This window comes from Zea mays, unplaced genomic scaffold (assembly GCF_902167145.1).
Source record: "Zea mays cultivar B73 unplaced genomic scaffold, Zm-B73-REFERENCE-NAM-5.0 scaffold_106, whole genome shotgun sequence".
In the NCBI taxonomy this organism is placed as follows: Eukaryota; Viridiplantae; Streptophyta; class Magnoliopsida; order Poales; family Poaceae; genus Zea; species Zea mays.
This window is the reverse complement of record NW_023366723.1, coordinates 25,595-44,757: the sequence shown is the minus strand read 5'-3', so window position 1 is coordinate 44,757 and position 19,163 is coordinate 25,595. Positions and strand designations below refer to the sequence as shown.

The 19,163-nt window shown below is 42.8% G+C and overlaps 2 protein-coding genes across 3 annotated transcripts in view; both read right to left on the bottom strand.

The window, feature by feature from the left end:
• The window catches only part of LOC118473677 (ATP synthase protein MI25), a 22,072-nt gene extending 5,281 nt beyond the window's left edge, over positions 1-16,791 (bottom strand). The window contains exon 1 of the mRNA XM_035963616.1: positions 1-16,791. This exon is cut by the window's left edge and continues 5,281 nt beyond it. The gene's annotated coding sequence lies outside the window, so the exon portion shown is untranslated.
• Positions 1-19,163, bottom strand: part of LOC118473676 (ribosomal protein S3, mitochondrial) — a 48,912-nt gene that overhangs the window by 27,948 nt on the left and 1,801 nt on the right. The window contains exon 2 of one of the 2 annotated variants that reach the window (XM_035963615.1): positions 1-19,029. This exon is cut by the window's left edge and continues 27,948 nt beyond it. In XM_035963615.1, coding sequence (XP_035819508.1) covers positions 17,424-19,029 — 1,606 coding nt within the window. In that variant the 3' untranslated portion in view covers positions 1-17,423. The other variant, XM_035963614.1, reaches the window with a different exon arrangement.

Genomic DNA, 19,163 nt, shown 5'->3' with positions numbered 1-19,163 from the left:
GAACCCCTTGACTGGCACTGCTGACCTTCCACCGGCGTATCCACGAACAGAAGCTGCTGTTGGTACCTTGCAATCGTATCCCGGCACCTTGACTGTCCTATCTGCTTGCCAAATAGAACTTTCCGATGGCCAACTCCAATTATTTTATTGAGTTCGCACCTCCAACCTCACCGGAATCAGTGGTAGCTGCTCCAAAGTAGTTCTGAAAGCGAAAGAAGAATCGGCTTCTGTGTCAGGGTCATCTAGAGAGTCGAAAGTAGAGTTTCAAGCAAGAGTGCGGCGCGAACCGGCAGATCTTATGAGATGAGAATCGAAGAATTTCATAGTTAGTGGGGCCAGGAAAACATTCCTTGTAATAGGTTACCCGAAGTAGAAGTGCCAGCTAGAATAGAAATCACTCGTATAATATAAGAGTTCTGTTCTCACTTCCTGATACGACCGATACGAAAGAAAGCATCTTCGTCAGAAACCCCGTTTGGATGATAGCTGATTTGACCTCGAGAGAAAGGGGGAAGATTTGATCCATTTGAAAGCCAGCGCAGCGCTATCTCAGTGAATGGGATTCGCTTAGGCAAATAGGCTCCTCAATCCATTACGAAGCCAGCAAAGAAAACGCTATTGGAGAGTTCCAAAGCAATCCAATTCTCACTTCTGCTGCTCTGCAGCTTACCTAAGAGTTCTCACGCCTAGTGAAGATCGGAATCGGAAAGGGAAGAACGTTATTCTATGTTCCAGGCAGAACGTCTGTAGATGCTAGGTCAATTCCAGAGCCAGAGATAGAAAGACAGCTTGATTCGAACCAACCAATAGCCTGCCTCTACTCACTGTTGACAAAGGAGGAAGGTTTTCCCTCGGTCCAGTAGATTGCCGTAGTCAAAAGTCCATCTCGCTATATGGCAAAAGTCGTGTTTTTCTATTTCCCTTGACAAGAATCCAGGCAGTAATCACATCATTAGCATTGATCTACGCATTTCGAGAAAATAAGACGGGGCTACTTCACTTCCTAATTAATAAAGTAGGAGCGAGTACGGAGGTACTAGACCGTGATTCTGGTCCTGATGCGGACACACCTGTCGACAACAGAGAAGGGATTCAATTGAGAGCGGATAGCAAGATCGAATGAATGGATACTCTGAGATAGAACGATAAAAAGAAAATTTGATTAATCCTACAAAAGCCTTACAAGGCAGGTAAACTTTATGCAGTATCTGCTACAAAAAGAAGGTTAGAGAACAGGTTCCATCTACTTTATCCGCTTTTGGGCATGAAGAACATGCTTCTTTCTCAATTTATAGGAATCGTTAACCTTTTCATTGGATTGGTTTTTTTATGCAGTAGAGAAGCCGTTTCCTTTGAACTTGCTTGGTCCATCGGACAGATATAGACATGGAGAAGCTTTTCAATGTAAATCTTTCACTACTTTGTTTGGACCTTGCTTCTTCACTTAATGCTTGCTTTCCGTCTTGCCTTTGCTGGGCCTACGATAGGCTGTACTCCAATACGAAATAAGATTGTACATGAAGGTTGGTGAAAAGCAAAAGAAGCAATTGGTTCTCAAATGCCGTGACGTCACCTAGCTTTATTCTAAATTTATCATTCTATTGGTATGTATAGTGTCTTTCATCTGCTTTTTCATTCATTCTGCCCACAGCCGTTAGGTATTATGACAAAAGGAACCAGCATGTTGCGGAGCAGCCAAGTAAACCAAGAAATGACTCAAGTAATCCAAGGGCAGAGCAACGTAATCCAACGGAGGGGCTACGTGATCCAACAGAAGAGCTACGTAAACAAGGAACACATGAACCTGCTAAGGATCCATTCCACCTGCCAAGTAGACCAATCACAAGAGCTCGGGCCAAGAAATTCAATGAAGTAATCCATATCCATATGCTGATTCAGCAAGCCAAGCAAGATGTGGTGGAGAATGCGCTAACGCGCAACGGCTTTCGCGCTAGTTGCTCAATCCGTTGCTTGTTTGGTAAGATTACCTTGGGAAGTCTCAGGGACTGACTGAACCGAATGTATAGCGTCAAGATAAGAAGCACGCACTCCTACTAGACATGGAAGGAGTAAACCTCAAATATGCTTTCTTCCCTTAGGTATGTTTCTAGATTCTAGTCCGAAGTCGGTCGTTGATAGATTTATTTCTTTTGCTTGCTCTCCGTTACTTTCCCTTCCTATATTTAGAAATCGATGTAAAGACAATAAGAAAGTGGTTGAGACAGAAGATTCTTGGTAGTTTATTGGCTCTAAGTACAATGGGTACGTAAGTTATGTGTTTTGTTTCATGCTCCTTGGTGATTTTTCATCAATATGATTTATTGCCCATCGAGAACTAACTCTTAGTAGGTACTCAACGTTGAAATCACACCATCCGAAAGCAGAAAATCCATCCCATTAACGGAATATATGTGACACAGCTACCTTGTTCAAGGAGATACCATTCCCAAACCATAAGCAAGGAAGGGAAAATGGTGGGTTGTGGCTCCTAAAGTTTGGGTATGACTCCACTCCATTACAGGTACTGGTACTGGCTGCAAACTGGTTCTTGGGTTAATTATGATAGTTGTTGACGACATAGAAGGTTTTTCACACCAGTATCTACAGTACTTGATGCTAGGATGACTGGAGTCATGGAGCTTGTCAGGTTTCCAGATCCAGGTGCCTATCTTATTTAGATACTTCAGCTTATGCGGCACATCTCTTGCAGCCTATGCCGGCCTCAGATCTAACTAAATCTAAATGAGCCAATGTTTCTAAATCAAAATGCAAGGTTGAAGGAAGGGGAAAGTAGAGCATAATATGCAAGCGCCGCTTATGGGAATATCTTAGCCAGTTGAAAGAAGTGCCAGAAAGTATCTTCTAGTGACTTCCTTTGATCTTCACTAAAAAACAAGCTTCTTAAGTATTTATTTCAAAGAAGCAAGCAATATGACATTTTCTGTGTCTTCCATTGGCAGCACTATGGAAGAATGAAGTATTTGCATCTCCCTTATAGAGATTGGCTTCAAGCAAGGCAGTGAACCCGCACTGATCGAATGAATTCTTCTTTAAAAGCTCAAATCCAATGCTTTCATGCCCCATCCTGTGATCTAGTTGCCCTTTCTCGTCACTATTCTATTCTATATCGAATCGAGAAAGCTTTACTTCACTTCTATTTGCTTTGCTTTGCCTAAGAGAAAAAGAGATTCCCATTGGCCCCGGGCCTATATCACTATATCATGTTTGCTTTCAAGCAAGAGTTCAACGAGAAAACGAATCTATAGATGAAGCGGAAGATCCTCCTACGAGAAAAGAGATCGAATCCTGCATAGTGCCAGGCCATGAAGTAAAAGAATGCTTTCCCTTGGGCCCATTTCATCCTATTTATCTATGTCAAATCAAGGCAGAACGTCCGTAGATGCTAGTGCATTAGTATTAGTTGGGCAAGGCAGCTCAGGGCTAGCAACTGAGCGAAAGACACCGGAAAGTGCTTTAAAGGTGCCGGGATACGATTGCAAGGTACCAGCAGTAGCAAGTTGCAAGTAGATCATCTCTCTTTCTTTCTACTCGCGGGAGTGGTGTTTCGGGTCAGGCTAAAGACATCGAACTGCGGATCAGTCGTGATAGAAACCCCTTTCTAGAATAGAAAGCGGAAAGGATGCGCCGGCTCGCCCCGCCGGGAGAGGCTGAAAGGCAGAAAGGAAACATAGGAACCACCAATCTAGTCATTGCTTCTCTTCTCCCAACTCCTGAGAACTAATAACAGGATGAAACCGGAGCCAGACCCAGTTTAGATAAGGTATGTCTCTGCTCGACCATACTTCTGGATCCCTTCTGCCCTTGCACTCGAGGACCATTTCCTGGCGCAGAGAGACCTGATTGACTGCATTTCCAGCTGGGCAAGCAATTCCATGAAAAGAAGAGATGACCGGTTGCGGGGAGGCCAAGGCCAGAGGATTGTGCAGTGCCGGATCTATCTCTTTCCAAAATATCATAGAGAAATAAAAGAAATGAGGTGTTAGATCTTGATTCTCCGCAAAAGTTAGGGGACCAATAGAGGTCCGCAATAGTGCCCCGAAATGGGAGCCGCAGACCCCGCAACCTGTCCAGCTGTAGTAGGAGATTCCAGTATGAAGCACATCATTGCGTTGATTCTACGATTCCATGATTCAAACATGACTGATGTTCAGTCATTCGCTACTCAATAAATTGTGGGGCTTCATGGTTGCAACTATGAGAGTGGAGAAGATCCCAGTTATGGACTTTTTTAATATGTCTAGGTTTCACGGTATTCTTATGATGAAACATATTATTGCCAATAGGCATGAATGAGTACTGAAGCTATTAAAGAGAAAAGTTTACGTTTATGAGTTTTAAGTTCTGATACCCGGTCTTTCCTACTTTTGTGATCTGGTGTGATCGACTTGTGGAGGGAAGTACTTAATACGCGTTTCAAGAACAACCCAGGGAAAGAAGACTGGTGAGATATGGAATGGAAAAGGTTGGAAAAAGGGGTACTAATAAAAGTGAAAGGCCAGGCTTATAGCTAAGAAATTTACTTAATAACACGACCCCTTACTCAGTTTGCCTTACTCGAAAGAAGCACGAGCGTCACCCTAGCCAGCATTCTTTTTATTTGGATTTGGATTTAGTAGAATCCAAGCCATCTTACTCATTGATTAGTAGAGGTCAATTCAATGCTCTAATAAGCTTGCGAGAAAGCCTAAGTGAAGTTCAGTCTCTTTTTTAGTCTGTCTCTTTTCAGTTTTTAAGCAAGTGACCATAGGGCAATGGAAAGATCTGATACGGCCGGCGTTATAGGCCTTGTAGGTTGCAACTCCTTCTAAGATAATAAAACGTAACCACGAGGGAGATTACGAATATTCCAAGCATATACATCTTAGGCCAGTAAGCTAAGGATAGATGAAATCCAGTAAGACAGCCAAGCCAGAAGCAAACGAGTTATCAAGTGGCGAGATAAAGCTTTGTATAGCTGCTGTCTTTTTCATATATACATATGTAGAAAGGGGTATAGCTGAGGAGTTTTGAATTCGAAGAGCAGGCATATTGAGAATAAGCGAGTAGTTTTATTTCTTACCTCACTACTGTTTCAAGTGCTTTTGCCTTCTAGCGAGTGTGAGTTCCCCCTAGGTAGGGCGGGCTATAGACTAAAAGATATCTGTCAATGATAGAGCAGTAGATTTCTTTCTTTTAAGAGTTCTCTTGCTTGTTTTGATTCTGTTTATTGTATTCTGAAGTTCGTTCATCACCTTACTTTTCGTGTCCATCTAGGACTGTTGGTTTATACATGGATCCTATTCTAGACTAGAATAGAACGCGTATCTACGACTTTCCCATCCAAGTAAGCCACGGTGAAGGAAGGTTAAATCTTGTCTAATATATATAAACTTGACCTTTGTTGGTTCATACATACCTTTTCATTCCTGCTAGTAAGGCATTCCAGGTTTGATCAGTGCTTTTCTCGAGGAAGATCAAGATCCAGCTCTAACCATAGTCGGTTCTGCCGGTTTAAGTTTCAGGGCAAGTTTCTTGTGTGGGTGGATACGGTTTCATTCTGACCTTTGATTGTTGACTTCGGGCAAGGTCAAGTCATGGGATATAGTTCAAAAAGTGCCAGAAGGCAGCTACGTCTGAGTTGGATATGGAAGCTGGGTGAAGTAAGACCAATAGAGATGAACTATTGATATTGACCTGGCTAGCGCTAACGCTTTGCAAGGGAGATGGGTCCGCTTGAAATCGCTAGAGTGAGAAGATCTGCTAATGCATATGCTAATAGGCCTGGTTCAACCAAAGCATTTCTTCATGCCCGATTCTACTTATGATTTTTCTGAGTGCTAATACTTCAACTACTATTGTGGCCGGGTCTAGTTCTGCTTGAATCGAAATAGCATCGAATGACGTTCTGCCTGGAATTGACCTTGCTTCTACTTCTTCCGCACCTGCGACTGTATGCGAACGTAAACCGGCACGGGATTCTTTTCCACCCGCTTCTAACTTCTTCCTTGAATCGAACTAGTTTTTATTCCTGAACTCCGGAAATCGTATCCCTTGGGCAACCCATTTATGTAAAGTAAATATTCTACATCTGACTTGATACAAACCTGCACCACCAGCTTCTTCCTTTATACCAGTTCGAGGCGAGGATTGATTGCTTGATCTCAAAAACTCCTAGTTAATGTGCATCAACATTGGAGTCGGTAGCTTCGTCTTCTGCCTCAGGTTTAAAATCACTTATTCCTAGCCGCCTATCCTATCCATGCGCCGCAATAGAGGAAAGAGCAGCAAAGAAATCAAAAGCGTGAAAATGTCTCGATATCGATATGTTAGATGGAGCTCAATCAATAGGTGCCGGATTTCTTATTTCTCAGAGCTGAGGTCAACCTTGCCAACTCTAGTTCTTCCTCGGCCAAGTAATGTAGATTTCCTTGGGAATTCTAGTGATCTCTTTCTTCTTCAGCTACTGCTACGAACGTATTTAGTTTAGAACGAGTAACTACTCGAGGAACTAGGCCATGGTTTCCGTTAGTCTAAGTAGATCAAATCTTGTTGGCAAGAGGACTACTACTGGGATGGGATTATTCTATTACTAATTGATGACCTGGGGGGCTACTCTTCTTTCTCCACTACATATATTTATTTACTGACCTGTTGATAGCGGGGGCAGTAAAGAGGAGAGGAGGAAAAAGAAGTAGAGTTAGGTTCTGTTCTTGTGTGTAAGCCCTCGGTCGATTCGTCTGCTCATTCACAGCGTATGATTCTTATCCAATTGCTTCTTCTGAAAACGCGGCGTCGGTTAATCTTTCTTATTCTCCCTTCGGGGCTCCTCATGTTGCTACTAATAGAAACAGTTCGGACCTTGCTCATACAATCCTCGGGACTACTATTGGTTAATCTTTGTCCTCCCTAGGGAAAGACGATACTTTTTGGGAAAGACAGGGTTAGCGCTGCCTGGGTTGAGCCATTCCTAACAACTCATCCAGCTTGACTAGCTTGCATTAAGAGTAGTTCATTTCCTATAAAGTGTAGCGAGTTTTCTACCTTTTCACATAACCGAGAAAAAAGGCAAAGTTACCCTACTACATGTATTAGCTAGTTTTGTCTAGTCAACATCTAACGCTCATTTCACTATGGGATTTATTTACTCCGATTGCTTCTACTCTCTTACAGCTGGGTGCGCCTATAAGGAAGACTTTTCATAGATTGACTTTGGACAGGCAAGTTGAACTATCAGGCTTCACTAACACAAGTAAGAACAAGTAGAAAACTCCGTATTAAGGGCTGACTTTCCTTTTGACCTAGTTCTTAGCACTAGTGATTAGCACAAAGGAGGAGAGAAAAAAGGATTGAATAAGCGAGCACCAGCATTGACTTTCTTGCTTTAACTAACCTGACGCCTGGCCCTTTTGCTCTAGGCTCTACTCCTTGTCATTGATTTCTAGCTAGCTTTCCCACTCGCATAAAAGGAATGAATCGAGGGTATTTACTTGCATTTCTTTGTCCTACTTGGGTTGGGCTTTAAGAAGAGAGGATTTATTAGCACGACGAGCATCGCATGCTAACCGGGGGATTGAATAGGATATCATAGAATGTAGCATATTGTCTTAACTTATAGGGTAGGGTCTTTCCTATAGCAAATCCTCAGTTTCTGTCCAGAGTCCGCCCTTTAGGTGATGGATCATCTTTATAGAGAGACTAACAATAAGACTAGATTAGATCGTGTGCTTCTTTATAGACGGTGGGCTTAGGTGGATCTCCCTCATCTACCTAGACTAGATTAGAGTGCTCTTATCCTAACCTTAGAGCCTAGTTTTTTACGTGAACTCTTGGGCATTATCGCATTCATGATGACTTATGGGCATAACCAGACGAAGTTAAGAGCTACCTATTGTGCATTAGGTTTTCCTCTAGGATCCGGTTGTAGGGAAAAAGCATTGGTGTATGAGCCTACTGTACCGACTCTCCTCATACTTATGGAGCAAGATCCTGTCCCTTTCTTATAACAGCTCAAGTCAGGAGGGGGAGTATAACACATACCCCTCGTAGGCGGTGGCTAGTTTGAGAACTAATTGCTCATGGCGAGCTTGTTGGATCTTCTTATCCAATCTATCTACAAGATCGGTCAATCTAAACTTTGTCTTATATTCCTATCTCTTGAATTCAACTCTGAGCAGATCGTAGACAGCATGAGGATTAACATTTAGGAACGATGGCATTAAAAGACCGGTTGAATTCACCCTTTCCTCCTTCCATCAAACTCTGGATCCGGGCTCTCCTCCACTATCGTTCCGGGTTGATGAAAGCTCCAACTCCCTATCCTATTTCACCTCGCTTCGGGTTTGCTTTCTTGTTAGCATGTTTGAATCAGCATAAGTGGAGTGCATTGTTTCTTCAGCGTTTTTCACAATTTTATGTTGTGTGAAAGTGCAGAAAGAGATTGAGAATTTCCAACTGTGCTTGGCTTATTTCTTATTTGAAAGTGAGAGTGCTTACTCTTCAAACTCAGACTCACTCAGACCAAGCCTACAAAAAAACAGGGATCTCACCTCTCCCCAAAAAGACATCAACTATATGAATGCATTCTTTGCCACCAAGACACACACCAAGGGTAGCGAGAACTCCTGGTGGACACAGGAAAAAAATATGCAACCAACCCGAAGATGAGGATGTGAACCGCATTACTTCGATCAATAGACTTTGAAGTAAAGTGAAGCGAAGTGACTTTGTGAATTCCACTCGTCTATATATGAGATTTGTGGGTAGCCTTCAATCTCTTCAACTATATAGGCTCACATCAATAGAGAAAATCTCTATCTTCTCTACTAAGAGACTTCTTTTTCTTTCTAGAGATTCCTCTTTCCTATATATATAGAATATACAAGTTGGGTTCGAACCAACGACTCCACCCTCATATGGATTGTGATGCGCGCTCCTTGCTTATCCCAGGCTAGGCTACCAATGAGATCCCACTCACTGGCTTTGGTTAGTTATAGTCAATCCATACCGCCTTCCTAAGGTTAGATCAGATGGCTTGGTTTCATTTCTGAATAAAGAGGAGGCTCGGGAGAGTGAATCTCGTACCTGGCTGGCTTTGATGCGGGTTCCAGGTCATTCAGCTGCTGCTACTTACTTGATGCGTGTACTTCCAGGTTGGAGTTCTTTTACTTTCAAGTTAATCTACTTATTGGACTGGACTGAGTTCTTCGAATAGTTTATTTATGCGAGTTCATTGAAAGACTTAGTGGACCCAGTGAATTAACTTACTCATCGGGATTTTTATATTGAACCGGTGTGTTGAGTAAATGACTAGTTTAGTTGGGTAGAAAGGAATGGTAGCACAGTGCTACATGAACGACTATAACAAGTAGCTTTTTCTGGTGATAAGGAAGGCACTAGTTGGCTCAGCAGTAGTTAGTTAAGCAGGTTCCAAGGCAGGCGAGACAGTGGAATGCCTAGGGACAGCTTGATATGCACCAAGGAAAGTTGGAGCGAAATGGGCTGGTGGCTCAGTTGCTACAGGACTAGTGAAACGAACAGTCAGCTCAGTCAAGAGCAGGTAATTTGTTGGGACAGCCAAGCAAACAGATGTGCTATTTTGTTTTTCCCTTGCATCAACAACTATCCCTAGCTTTCCTGGACCGGGTATATACTCCTCTTTGTCCAGTAGCTCAGTAAGTTGGAACGCGTATTCCAATCCAAGGAAGAAAAGCAGTGACTCTCTGAAACTAGTCAGTGCTCGCTACAGTTGCTTACTACTTGCTCGGGTCAGGCAACAGTGGAGATTCCAGAGAATCTTATGATTTTGGGCCCTATATATTTCTTTCAGGGTTCGGCCAAATATTACGAAGGAAACGGAGAACTATTGCTCGCCTAGATGGCATTCCAAAATGAATGGCGAGGAGACACTCAACCTTTTTGGTATACCTTGAGTAATCCCAACCAATAGGTGCTGGCTGGTCACATTGAATTACTAGGGCTTCTCTCTCTCAATCATTTCATTTCCGTCTCGTAGATCTGCTTCCAGAGGCCACAGGCACGAAGTGTTTGTACAACTATTTAAATGCTATTAAACTCTTTCTTCATGCATGTTGGGTACAAGACAATGATTAGAATCGACTACTGTTAGGCGTGCACGTATCATTCCTGTCAACTTATTCCATAAGGGTAGCTTCACCAGCAAGCACGGGTGAGAATGGGTGTATAAAGTCATTGACAAGGAGAAGAAGCCGCTTCTGTCAGGGGATTGGATTACCCATGAGTCCATCTATGCGGAAATGCAATATTTTAAGCGATCCTCTACTCTCTAAAGCAAGCCACTGAGCTCTGTCAGGTCAGGTAACATAAGACTAACTAGCAAATGCGATACAAATCTATGCACCAACGATTCGAACTTAAAATCTTAGACGTATGTTAACATGAAAGGAGGGGCCTGCCTATTAAGCATTCTATTCCATTTCGTGGAAATGCATGCCAGGGATTGGCCACCCACAAGCACTTCTCCTCCATTGGCGATGTGGGTGAGTTGAGACTGAAAAAAGGGGCTCTTAAGGGTTCCAATTCAGATTTAAGGTCTACGGCTGAATAGAAATAGCAGTATAACTCCCTATAATCCGTGCTGTATTTCCCGTCAGTTTCTTTCTGTCCTACGGAACATGAGTTTTGTATGGAAAAAGGGCTTGCTTGCCCATAGGTAAAAAGACTCAAGGTATACTTTAGGCGTTAAAAGCTGGCTTATTACTTGGAAGAATGACATAAGCTAATAAGATGGGCTTACAAATTTCATTGTAGTGATAGAAATCTTCCTTTCAGTGATTCACCTACCTGGATTTCCCGCCCTGTCATCTCACTAGTCAATGGAAAGAAACCTTTGTCAAGAGTCTGCAAGCACAAGAGTGACTACAACTTTTACTTTACCTTATAATTTAAACTTTGACTTATAAATAACTCTTAGGAAAGCCAGCCCCTTATTAGTACTCCAGAGAGCTACTTCACCCAGAATAAAGAGAAGGTTCGAAGAAACTAATGCATAAAGACCAGGGGCAGGAGTATAGAGAGTACAGCGAAGAAGCGTGTGAGTGGTTTGGACGGAGTGGCAGAAAGGAAGAACCCTCATCTCTTGGACTAAACTCGTACTTTGCGAGAGGCAATACGCAGGAGTAGGAATTCCGATCGGACTTGCTTCTGGGATGGGAGTGCGGACTGCTTTTCTTAGTTACTTTCTTTTTGGTATTTCGTATTTTCAGATGCGTCTTCTTCTTTCTCAGATGGCCCGCATGTAGGTCCAGTGTGCTGCTTTCTTAAGCTGAGTCGTAGCCCTTGACCAACCAGTTAGCCTGTCCCTGCCTTCTCACAGTGGATTTCTCAACAATCTCTTCTCTCAAAGAAGGAATGGAGAGCTCTGTCCTCTCCCTTTTCCTATGCGCGCGTTCATAGTGATATGAGTGAATCGATGTGTATTTATGAGGATCAAACCCTAGAGTGATTCTATCGTAGATTAGGTCTCTGGATCCGGTGTGCCTTGGCCTGACAGCAAGCTGAACAACTTTGCTGATCATCTGGCTTGACTGGGATTCTCCTCTCATAGAACAGATGACTGATGACTTTGTTGGAGGGATGGCCTAAACAAACGTTTATGCCAGAGTGCTTCGGTTGAAGAAAAAACAGAAGGTGAAGCTTGCTCTGTGATGAATTGGGCCTTCCTTCAGCTTCCACATCCTGCTTTGAATTCAAGAGTCCTTCTTTTCTTGAATTGGTCTGGTCGGTCAGTGGTTTGTTTTCTGGGCCTGAATCCCGATCCCCTATTAGAACCTTCTCAAGCAAACCCTCGTAATCCTTTTACATCTCTTAGTCTAGCCCATGCATACCTTGCTTTACCCATCGTTACTTATCGTTCAACTTAGAGCTCGATAGCAAATTCTTCGAGAGTCTCTTGTTCCATCTACTATCCTTTCTGAAGATAATAGAGTAACAGTGCTCCATAGAGAGAGAAAGAAGACACAGTAATGGTAAGCCATTGTAGGGATCAGCCTAGAAGGAGAATCATTAATTCTTGTTTTCATGATATGATGAAACGATTCAATCATGATTGGGGTGTGGGTAATTATCTTCTTTTTTTTTTCATAAGATGCGGTATTCTTGTAGTGGTTCTCGAGGGCAAAGGGGGGGATTTGGGTAAAGCCAGTGGTGGTGATTGTGTCATCCGTTCTCTTCTTAATAACTCCCATCTCCCGAGGCCTAGCTTCGTATTATTTTCTTCATTCAAAGCAACCCATTACTTTTGCTACTACTACCACTAGTCTAGCTGTTGTCTATTTGCAACCATATAATTTTTCTAAGAGTACATGAGATCGTATTGTATTTTGGGTTTGCACTAGCGATAAGGTAAATCAAAATTCTGGCTGGGGGCTGGTTTGAGAGAAGTTTGCTACTCCGGCAGCCTTCCAATGACCTTAATGAAACGGGACGAGTCGCAATGAATCACTACGAAAATAGAAATATATGCACTAATAAAATATAGTCAAGCGAGGAGCCTACGAGTTGATTGAAGAAAGGCACGAGGCGCGGAGCGTCAGGCTTTTGAGAAGTAGTGGAATTGCTTACCTAGGAAGAAGTAGTAGTAGGAGAAGTCAGATCTCTTTGAATAGGTGGTCCGCTTGCTTGGAAAGAAAAGCAAAGTAAGACGCCCTACTTGTACTAATAACTAGAAGAAATCAATGGATTGAAGAACAAAGCAAAACACTGATAGTAGAACTATGGGAGAAAGAAAAGAAGCTTGGTTCACATCTGGTAAGCGAAAGAGTGAAGTGAACTAGGCGTTGAGTTCACTATACGGATTAGCTCATTCGAAATCTATATAGAGTATCTCAATTCAGCTCACTTGGTAGAGTTTTGAGTGAGGGAACCCCGGGGCTGTAGTCATCCAGTTCACAAAGTCTTGAGTTTCTCCAAATGATATAGATAGAAAGAATGGCGATCTACTAATATATTATACTTACTCTATATAAGGGATTTCTACTAGGAAAATCCTCTTTTCATTCCAAAATATATACTTGATTCAGAGATGATCAAAGACTCCTACCCTAACGCGTGACTCTAAAAAATCCAACTGATCTGAGGGTTTTTTCTCCAGTACAAGCAACACATTGGTAATAGCATACTTCCTGCAATACGAAGGGAATGATAAAAATACCTCACCAACCAATAAAAATCCCTAACCTAATTGGGAATACTCTCAAAGGACGGACAATCCGAGTTAAGACGGCCTTCCGAGAAGCACTATTAGGGAATACGCGGGAGGGACATATGTCGTAGTTCCACAACGCGGAGTTCTAATGTGGGGATTGGTCGAAGAGGTTTTATTAGCTAGAAAGGCGCAAGTCTCAGAGCTGAGCTCACCGCTTCGCGCCTCAGAGGGTGTCCAGACCCGGCAGAAGATATAGGCAATGTGAAATGTTCGGCTACTAAATGAAGGAGTTCAGGCTAAGATATTATCGGTTCAGAAGCGCCTGGGTATGGGTAGATCAGCAAGCCCGCTTACCGAACTGTTTCAAAAGAACTCGTAAGAAGCTTTACAGCAGCTCAAAGAACCTATGTATACGGCCCAGTCCTTGCCATGCCCGATCTTCACCCTTAACCATTTAATAAGCTTATGCCAGTGAGGTGTGGATGCAATGGAAAGACCCATATCGACCGTCTTACGACAAAGAAAATCTTGCTATTAAGAGGAAAAGAAATGGAGCTAGGGTCAAGTTCCAGAGGGGTCTCCAAACAGCCTCACACTACACCATCACGTGGGAGCTCCTCCACTCCTGTGGAAAGGGCATGTCTTACTATAGATAGTAGGTCAGCTCAATCACTTTCATCAAATTCCCTTGCTTAAGTACAAAAGCAAACTCCCCAGGTTCAAAAGCAACGGCCATGGGGTCAGGTCACTATACTCGTCAAGGTTGTCGGAGGTCTGTGAGTCATACGACTGTGGTACTGGCACTTTTCAAACTGAGACTCACTAAATATTACGCTTCTGCTCGCAAAGTAGGCCAGCCAATAAAACCCATCTCGTAGGACTCGCTTAGCTAAGGTTCTGGCTCCTTGATGGCTGCCACAAATCCCTTCGTGAATCTCATTTTCATTCATATTTTGCAAATACTTCATTCGATATATTTTTTTAGCTAGCGATGACAATGTCAAACATACCCCGATATCCACATTGTATCTAGTCCAATAAATTGATTTAGCCCGAAGCATCACATCACCTAAAAGACTGATATCCAGCTCCATATAATCCAACAATTGGGCTCTATTCTCCTGAAGAGAAGACACTTGAACTTCGTCATGTGCTATTGAGCCTTTTGAACCTAAGTGCGGACATAAAGTCTTAGCCAATGTTTCTAGACTATTAGGGAGTTGAGTGTATGAATCTCGTAGATGGAACACCAATTTCTTATTCCCCCTTTTTTTCCTATAAATTGATAACTGGTAAAGCTTCTTGTTCCTCATCAGCGGTTTGATGGTGTACTCGACCATATGACTGGCTAAAAACTTCATTAAGTCGATCGGATCGAGAAATTAGATTCGAAAAGTAAACTGTTTTCACGCCCTTGTGAGTAGATCCCAGTTTGGCTATACGCTCTATAAAATCTACCAACATTTTAGTACTCCTTTCTTCAAGGGAAGGTATTATCAAATTGTAATCTTCAAAAAAATATGTGTCTATTTGATCATCCATGGCAGCCACATCATCCCCCGGATTCACCACTAAGAGCCCCGCAGCATAAGGTACAAGCACATTATTTAGTATAACAGTCTCTATATCGGCTACAATGAAAGGAAAACATTTCTGTTTCTTCTGCTTCAATGCCGTGATACACTCAGGATGTTTACGATACCTACCCGGAGCTCTTGCTCTAACTTCTCGTGGTTCACCCCTAGCTATGCCCGCTTCTATTAAATTCCAAATTATGCTTGCAATTTCATCGGAGCTAGGCAACTCTTTGTCAGTGATTTCATGCCTACCAAGCAGGTACACTCTAATGTATACACCCTTTCAGAAAATAAATCCTTCTCGTATTCTGCTGCTTTTTTGATTCATTTTTTCTCAATAATAGCATAGACATCCATGTTGGGCGCAGCATTCCCACTTGAATCTTCCAAAGAGAAATAGCATGACCTATGATAAAGGGCACAGGTTCTCCGCTTGCTCTTCTCATGTTATATCCAATAGTAAACTTCCCATATAACAATTCTGTATTGTACACGTACTTTTTTATTTGAGTAGTTTCATTAGGAACGGAACTTGTAATTGTAATAGAAGCCAGATTTTCTAGTCAGAATACGGTCGGGGGAAGACTATCACTGACCGAGCTTCTCTACACTGACCTTTCTTCTGGTCAAGTTCGCAGCTCTTCGAAGAAATCCGATTCTTTTCCTAGGAGAAGAGATTGATTCTAGTTATCTTTCTTTCAAAGCCATCCATGCATAGAGAAGACTGGGCCCAAAGCATTGTAGGTGAGCGAGTAATCTCTGGAATATAAGAAGAGATAGAGATGGTTCTTTTGGCTCATCAAATGGGACTCGGACTTTGCAGAAAGAGAGTAATGTTTCCTCCTTTCTCACTCGCCTGGCTGGTCTATTTATTGCTATTAGGTCCTAATAGAGAAGAAGCTTTTTCCTGCGAAGATCAAGTTGAACGGTGAGTTCTAAAGGTTTTCCTGATGTACCAGTGTCTGTGTCACTTTCCAAGTAGTCCTTTCTTATTTCTTCAAAGAAAGATTCCCATTTAGAATAAGGAAAGTCAAATAGGGAAGGAAAGGCTAAAAGAACCAATTTTTCTTGTTTTACCACTTCAGCTACAGCGATCAAGGGTTCGTGTTAAGTTTCGAACTTGTGAAGAATTGCCAGTGGGAGACTGTTTCTTTCTCTAATTCCATAGTCTTTCAGCCAACAAAGCACTCTAATTTATGTATTAGAAATACTATTTGCTCGTAGCCTAGAGGTGTAGACAGGAATGCTATGTCAAGGCTAGGTTAGGTGCCTGGGAAAGCCTAGGATAGGAGCTCTTGGGCACATTACCCCTGCTACAGTTGAGACGGTCCCAGTCTTTTCTCTTTTTAGGTAATTAGGATCATTAAGAGGTGCTTAGAGGGGTGATACCAGAACGAATAGTTATTCTCACTTTAGGTCATATGGTGTAGCTGAAAGATCTACAAGTGTTTACCGTGATTCATCTTGAATTCCAATTATGTCCCTGCATTTCTGGTGTCCTTCTTGCTTCACTTCTTCTACTTGGACGGGGGAAGCCACTGGAGTCCCCGCCTCTAGTTGAGGGGCTTCCGGGACCCCCTCGATTTGTGGGGCTTCCGGGTTGACCGGAGGATGATGACTCCCCCGTTTCCAAATTCGCTTTTGGGGTAAGTCAAGAATTTCATCTTCCCTCGGTCGTTTACCAAGTGAGGTCTGTTCCCCCCTTAATCTTCTGCACGTGGCCGTGCCTACTAAAATAATAGTACAAATAGCACAGAGTAGTACTGACGTTTCAAATGAACTAAGTAAAATATTGTTCTCCATACTTAAGAAAGCATGATTGTAGCTCCGCTTCTTGCTTTGCTCTAAGCAGAAAGACTTATCTGAAATCGCAGGTTGGGTTTTCCAACCAAAAGAAAGACATGGGAGTCTTTGTGCATCTTCTTCTTCGTAACCCAAGGACCGACGAACAGAAATTGAAACAACGCAACCGTACTATACTATCTATTTACGATAATTTGATTGCTGACAACATCACGCTTCTCTTTCTTATTCTTTTTTATATAACTGTCACTTTACCGGGCCGGAAAAGTGACACCGTCACGTCTCAGGGTCGTATGCCTGGAACAAGAAGGGTCGTCGTACAATTTCCATTTCGGCGATTACAAAAAAGAAGGAGGCGAGCTCCCTATCCCTCTTTGTCTTTCCACTTCCGGAACAAACACTTCGTAAAATTATTTTGAGTCCCGGCCCGGTTTTTCCCCACTAACCAATTACGTTACGACCACTGAACAAACTTGGTTGACGAACATGGTTTATGCGCCGCTAATCTAGCGGCTTGTCGAGCATTTGACAAACTCACACCATCCATTTCAAATGGGATTTGTCCCGTGGACACACGAGCAATCCAACCCGTAGGATTTCCTTTTCCTCTTCCCATTCGAACTTCTGCGGGTTTCCCCGTAATAGGAAGATCTGCGAGAACTCTTACCCATATCTTACAATTTCTTCGGAATTGTCCGCTCATAGCACGACGGAATTGTCCGATTGTAGCCCGACGCGCTGCTTCAATGGCTCGATATGAAAGACGACCAGCTCTACTACTTTTGGTGCCATATCTTCCAAAACCAAGTTGTGTACCATCCGGTTCGCGACCCCTACTACATCTGCATTTACTATATTTACTATATTTCGTACGTTTCGGATATAGCACGTCCCTTCTTATTTTGACTATATGAGATCCGCACTTTGACACCTGAAATTCCGTCACGAGTAGATACTTCCGCAGGAGCATAATCGATTTTCTGGTTAAATACATTACAAGATGTTTTTCCATACTTTCCGCATTCAGTTCTAGCTATTTCCGCACCCCCTAATCGACCAGAACAACAAATACGTATCCCCTCCACCCCTTTTGGCATTATTAATGGAATATCCTTAACTATTTTACTAAAAATGGAACGAAATGAGATTGGATTGTTCCTCAGTTGAAAAGAGATGTCTTGAGCAATCAGAGAAGCACTTTGATAAACTGATTTGATCTTTACCGACTCAATTAAGGTATTAGTGTTTGTTCTATTAGACAAAAAAGATCGCATTTTTTGCACTTCGTTCAAATAAGAGTTGTACCCGTACGGAATTCTCCTCTTTCTCAGTATGATCTCTATCATCATCTCTATTCCCTTTATCAATTTGCCTATCCTACCTAGGTCTATGAATTTCTCTATCAATTCCATTACCTTATCCTTACCCATGAGGTTCCTACATTTGATCCTTAATTGACCTAGGAGTTGTTCCCGGGCATACTCATAAAATGGGTTATTATACACCCCAACCCCATCCCTTGAAAAAAAAAAGGTAGCACCGAAGAAAGGAAAGAGCGAGATGGTGGTTTTTGTTGTTCCCGCGAAGCGAAGATCATTCGCTTGGCGAATGAAGTGGATCAACCTCTTTTTGGCTCGGGCCAAACACTTTTTATCGCTGGTCGAGCTTTCTACAAAAAAAGCGATGCGAGAGCGTATTCTCTTATCTAAGCTTCCTCCCTTCGCTCCCCCCATCGTAGATGGTTCAGCCACACCCGGTGCCACGAAATGATTGAGAACTACGACGGGGTCGAAATGCATTTTGTTCTTTGTATTAAAAAAGTATTGCATGACCGAATAATTCAAGGAGGGGCGCACAGCGGGGAGGGTCCTTTTTAGTAGATGACTCGTCGGGCCGTCAGAGCGGGACTTCTTTGGTAAAAAAAAGAACTTGAATAACTTTGTTTTTATGAAGGAGTCGTCATTTTCTATCAGGAAGGCTATGTCATTTACAACCCCGGCGTATTTCGGATGCTTGAAGGCCCCGCTCACCCGAAGTGATTTAGAAAAATTCTTCTTTCTCGATGGTGATCGGTCATGGTATCCATAACGTTGCATCTTTTTCGGCCAAATCCTGATTTCGTTTTGCTTCTCCCGGTCGATCGACTCGACTCTTTTCCCTGCCCCCCGGCCTCTCACTTCGTTTCGTTCTTCCTCTGTACCCTCGCTTGAATGAAGACACCCGATCGGCCCGACTTTCCCAAATGCCCACCACCGGCCCTTATCCTTTCCGGGTCTTGATTTGTCGCGTCGTTTTAGTCGTAGTGGTCGACGGGGAAGAAAGAAATGAATGAATGTCCTTTTGGGAAAATGTAGAATAATACACCTACCGAGACGAAAGCCAAAGGTGAGTCTCGTAGGTGGACGTATCGAACTGAAATAAGATCTAAGATTGACATCTTGATACAATGATTTACCATAATAATAAATAGAGTCAATGGTGACAGAGCCGTGGGAAAAGCCGCTTCTTTTTTGCGGCGGGGGCTTCCATTCACCAGCGCAGACTACATACACGTGCTCTCTGAACCGTGCTAGATAGTCACCCATCACACGGCTCTCAAA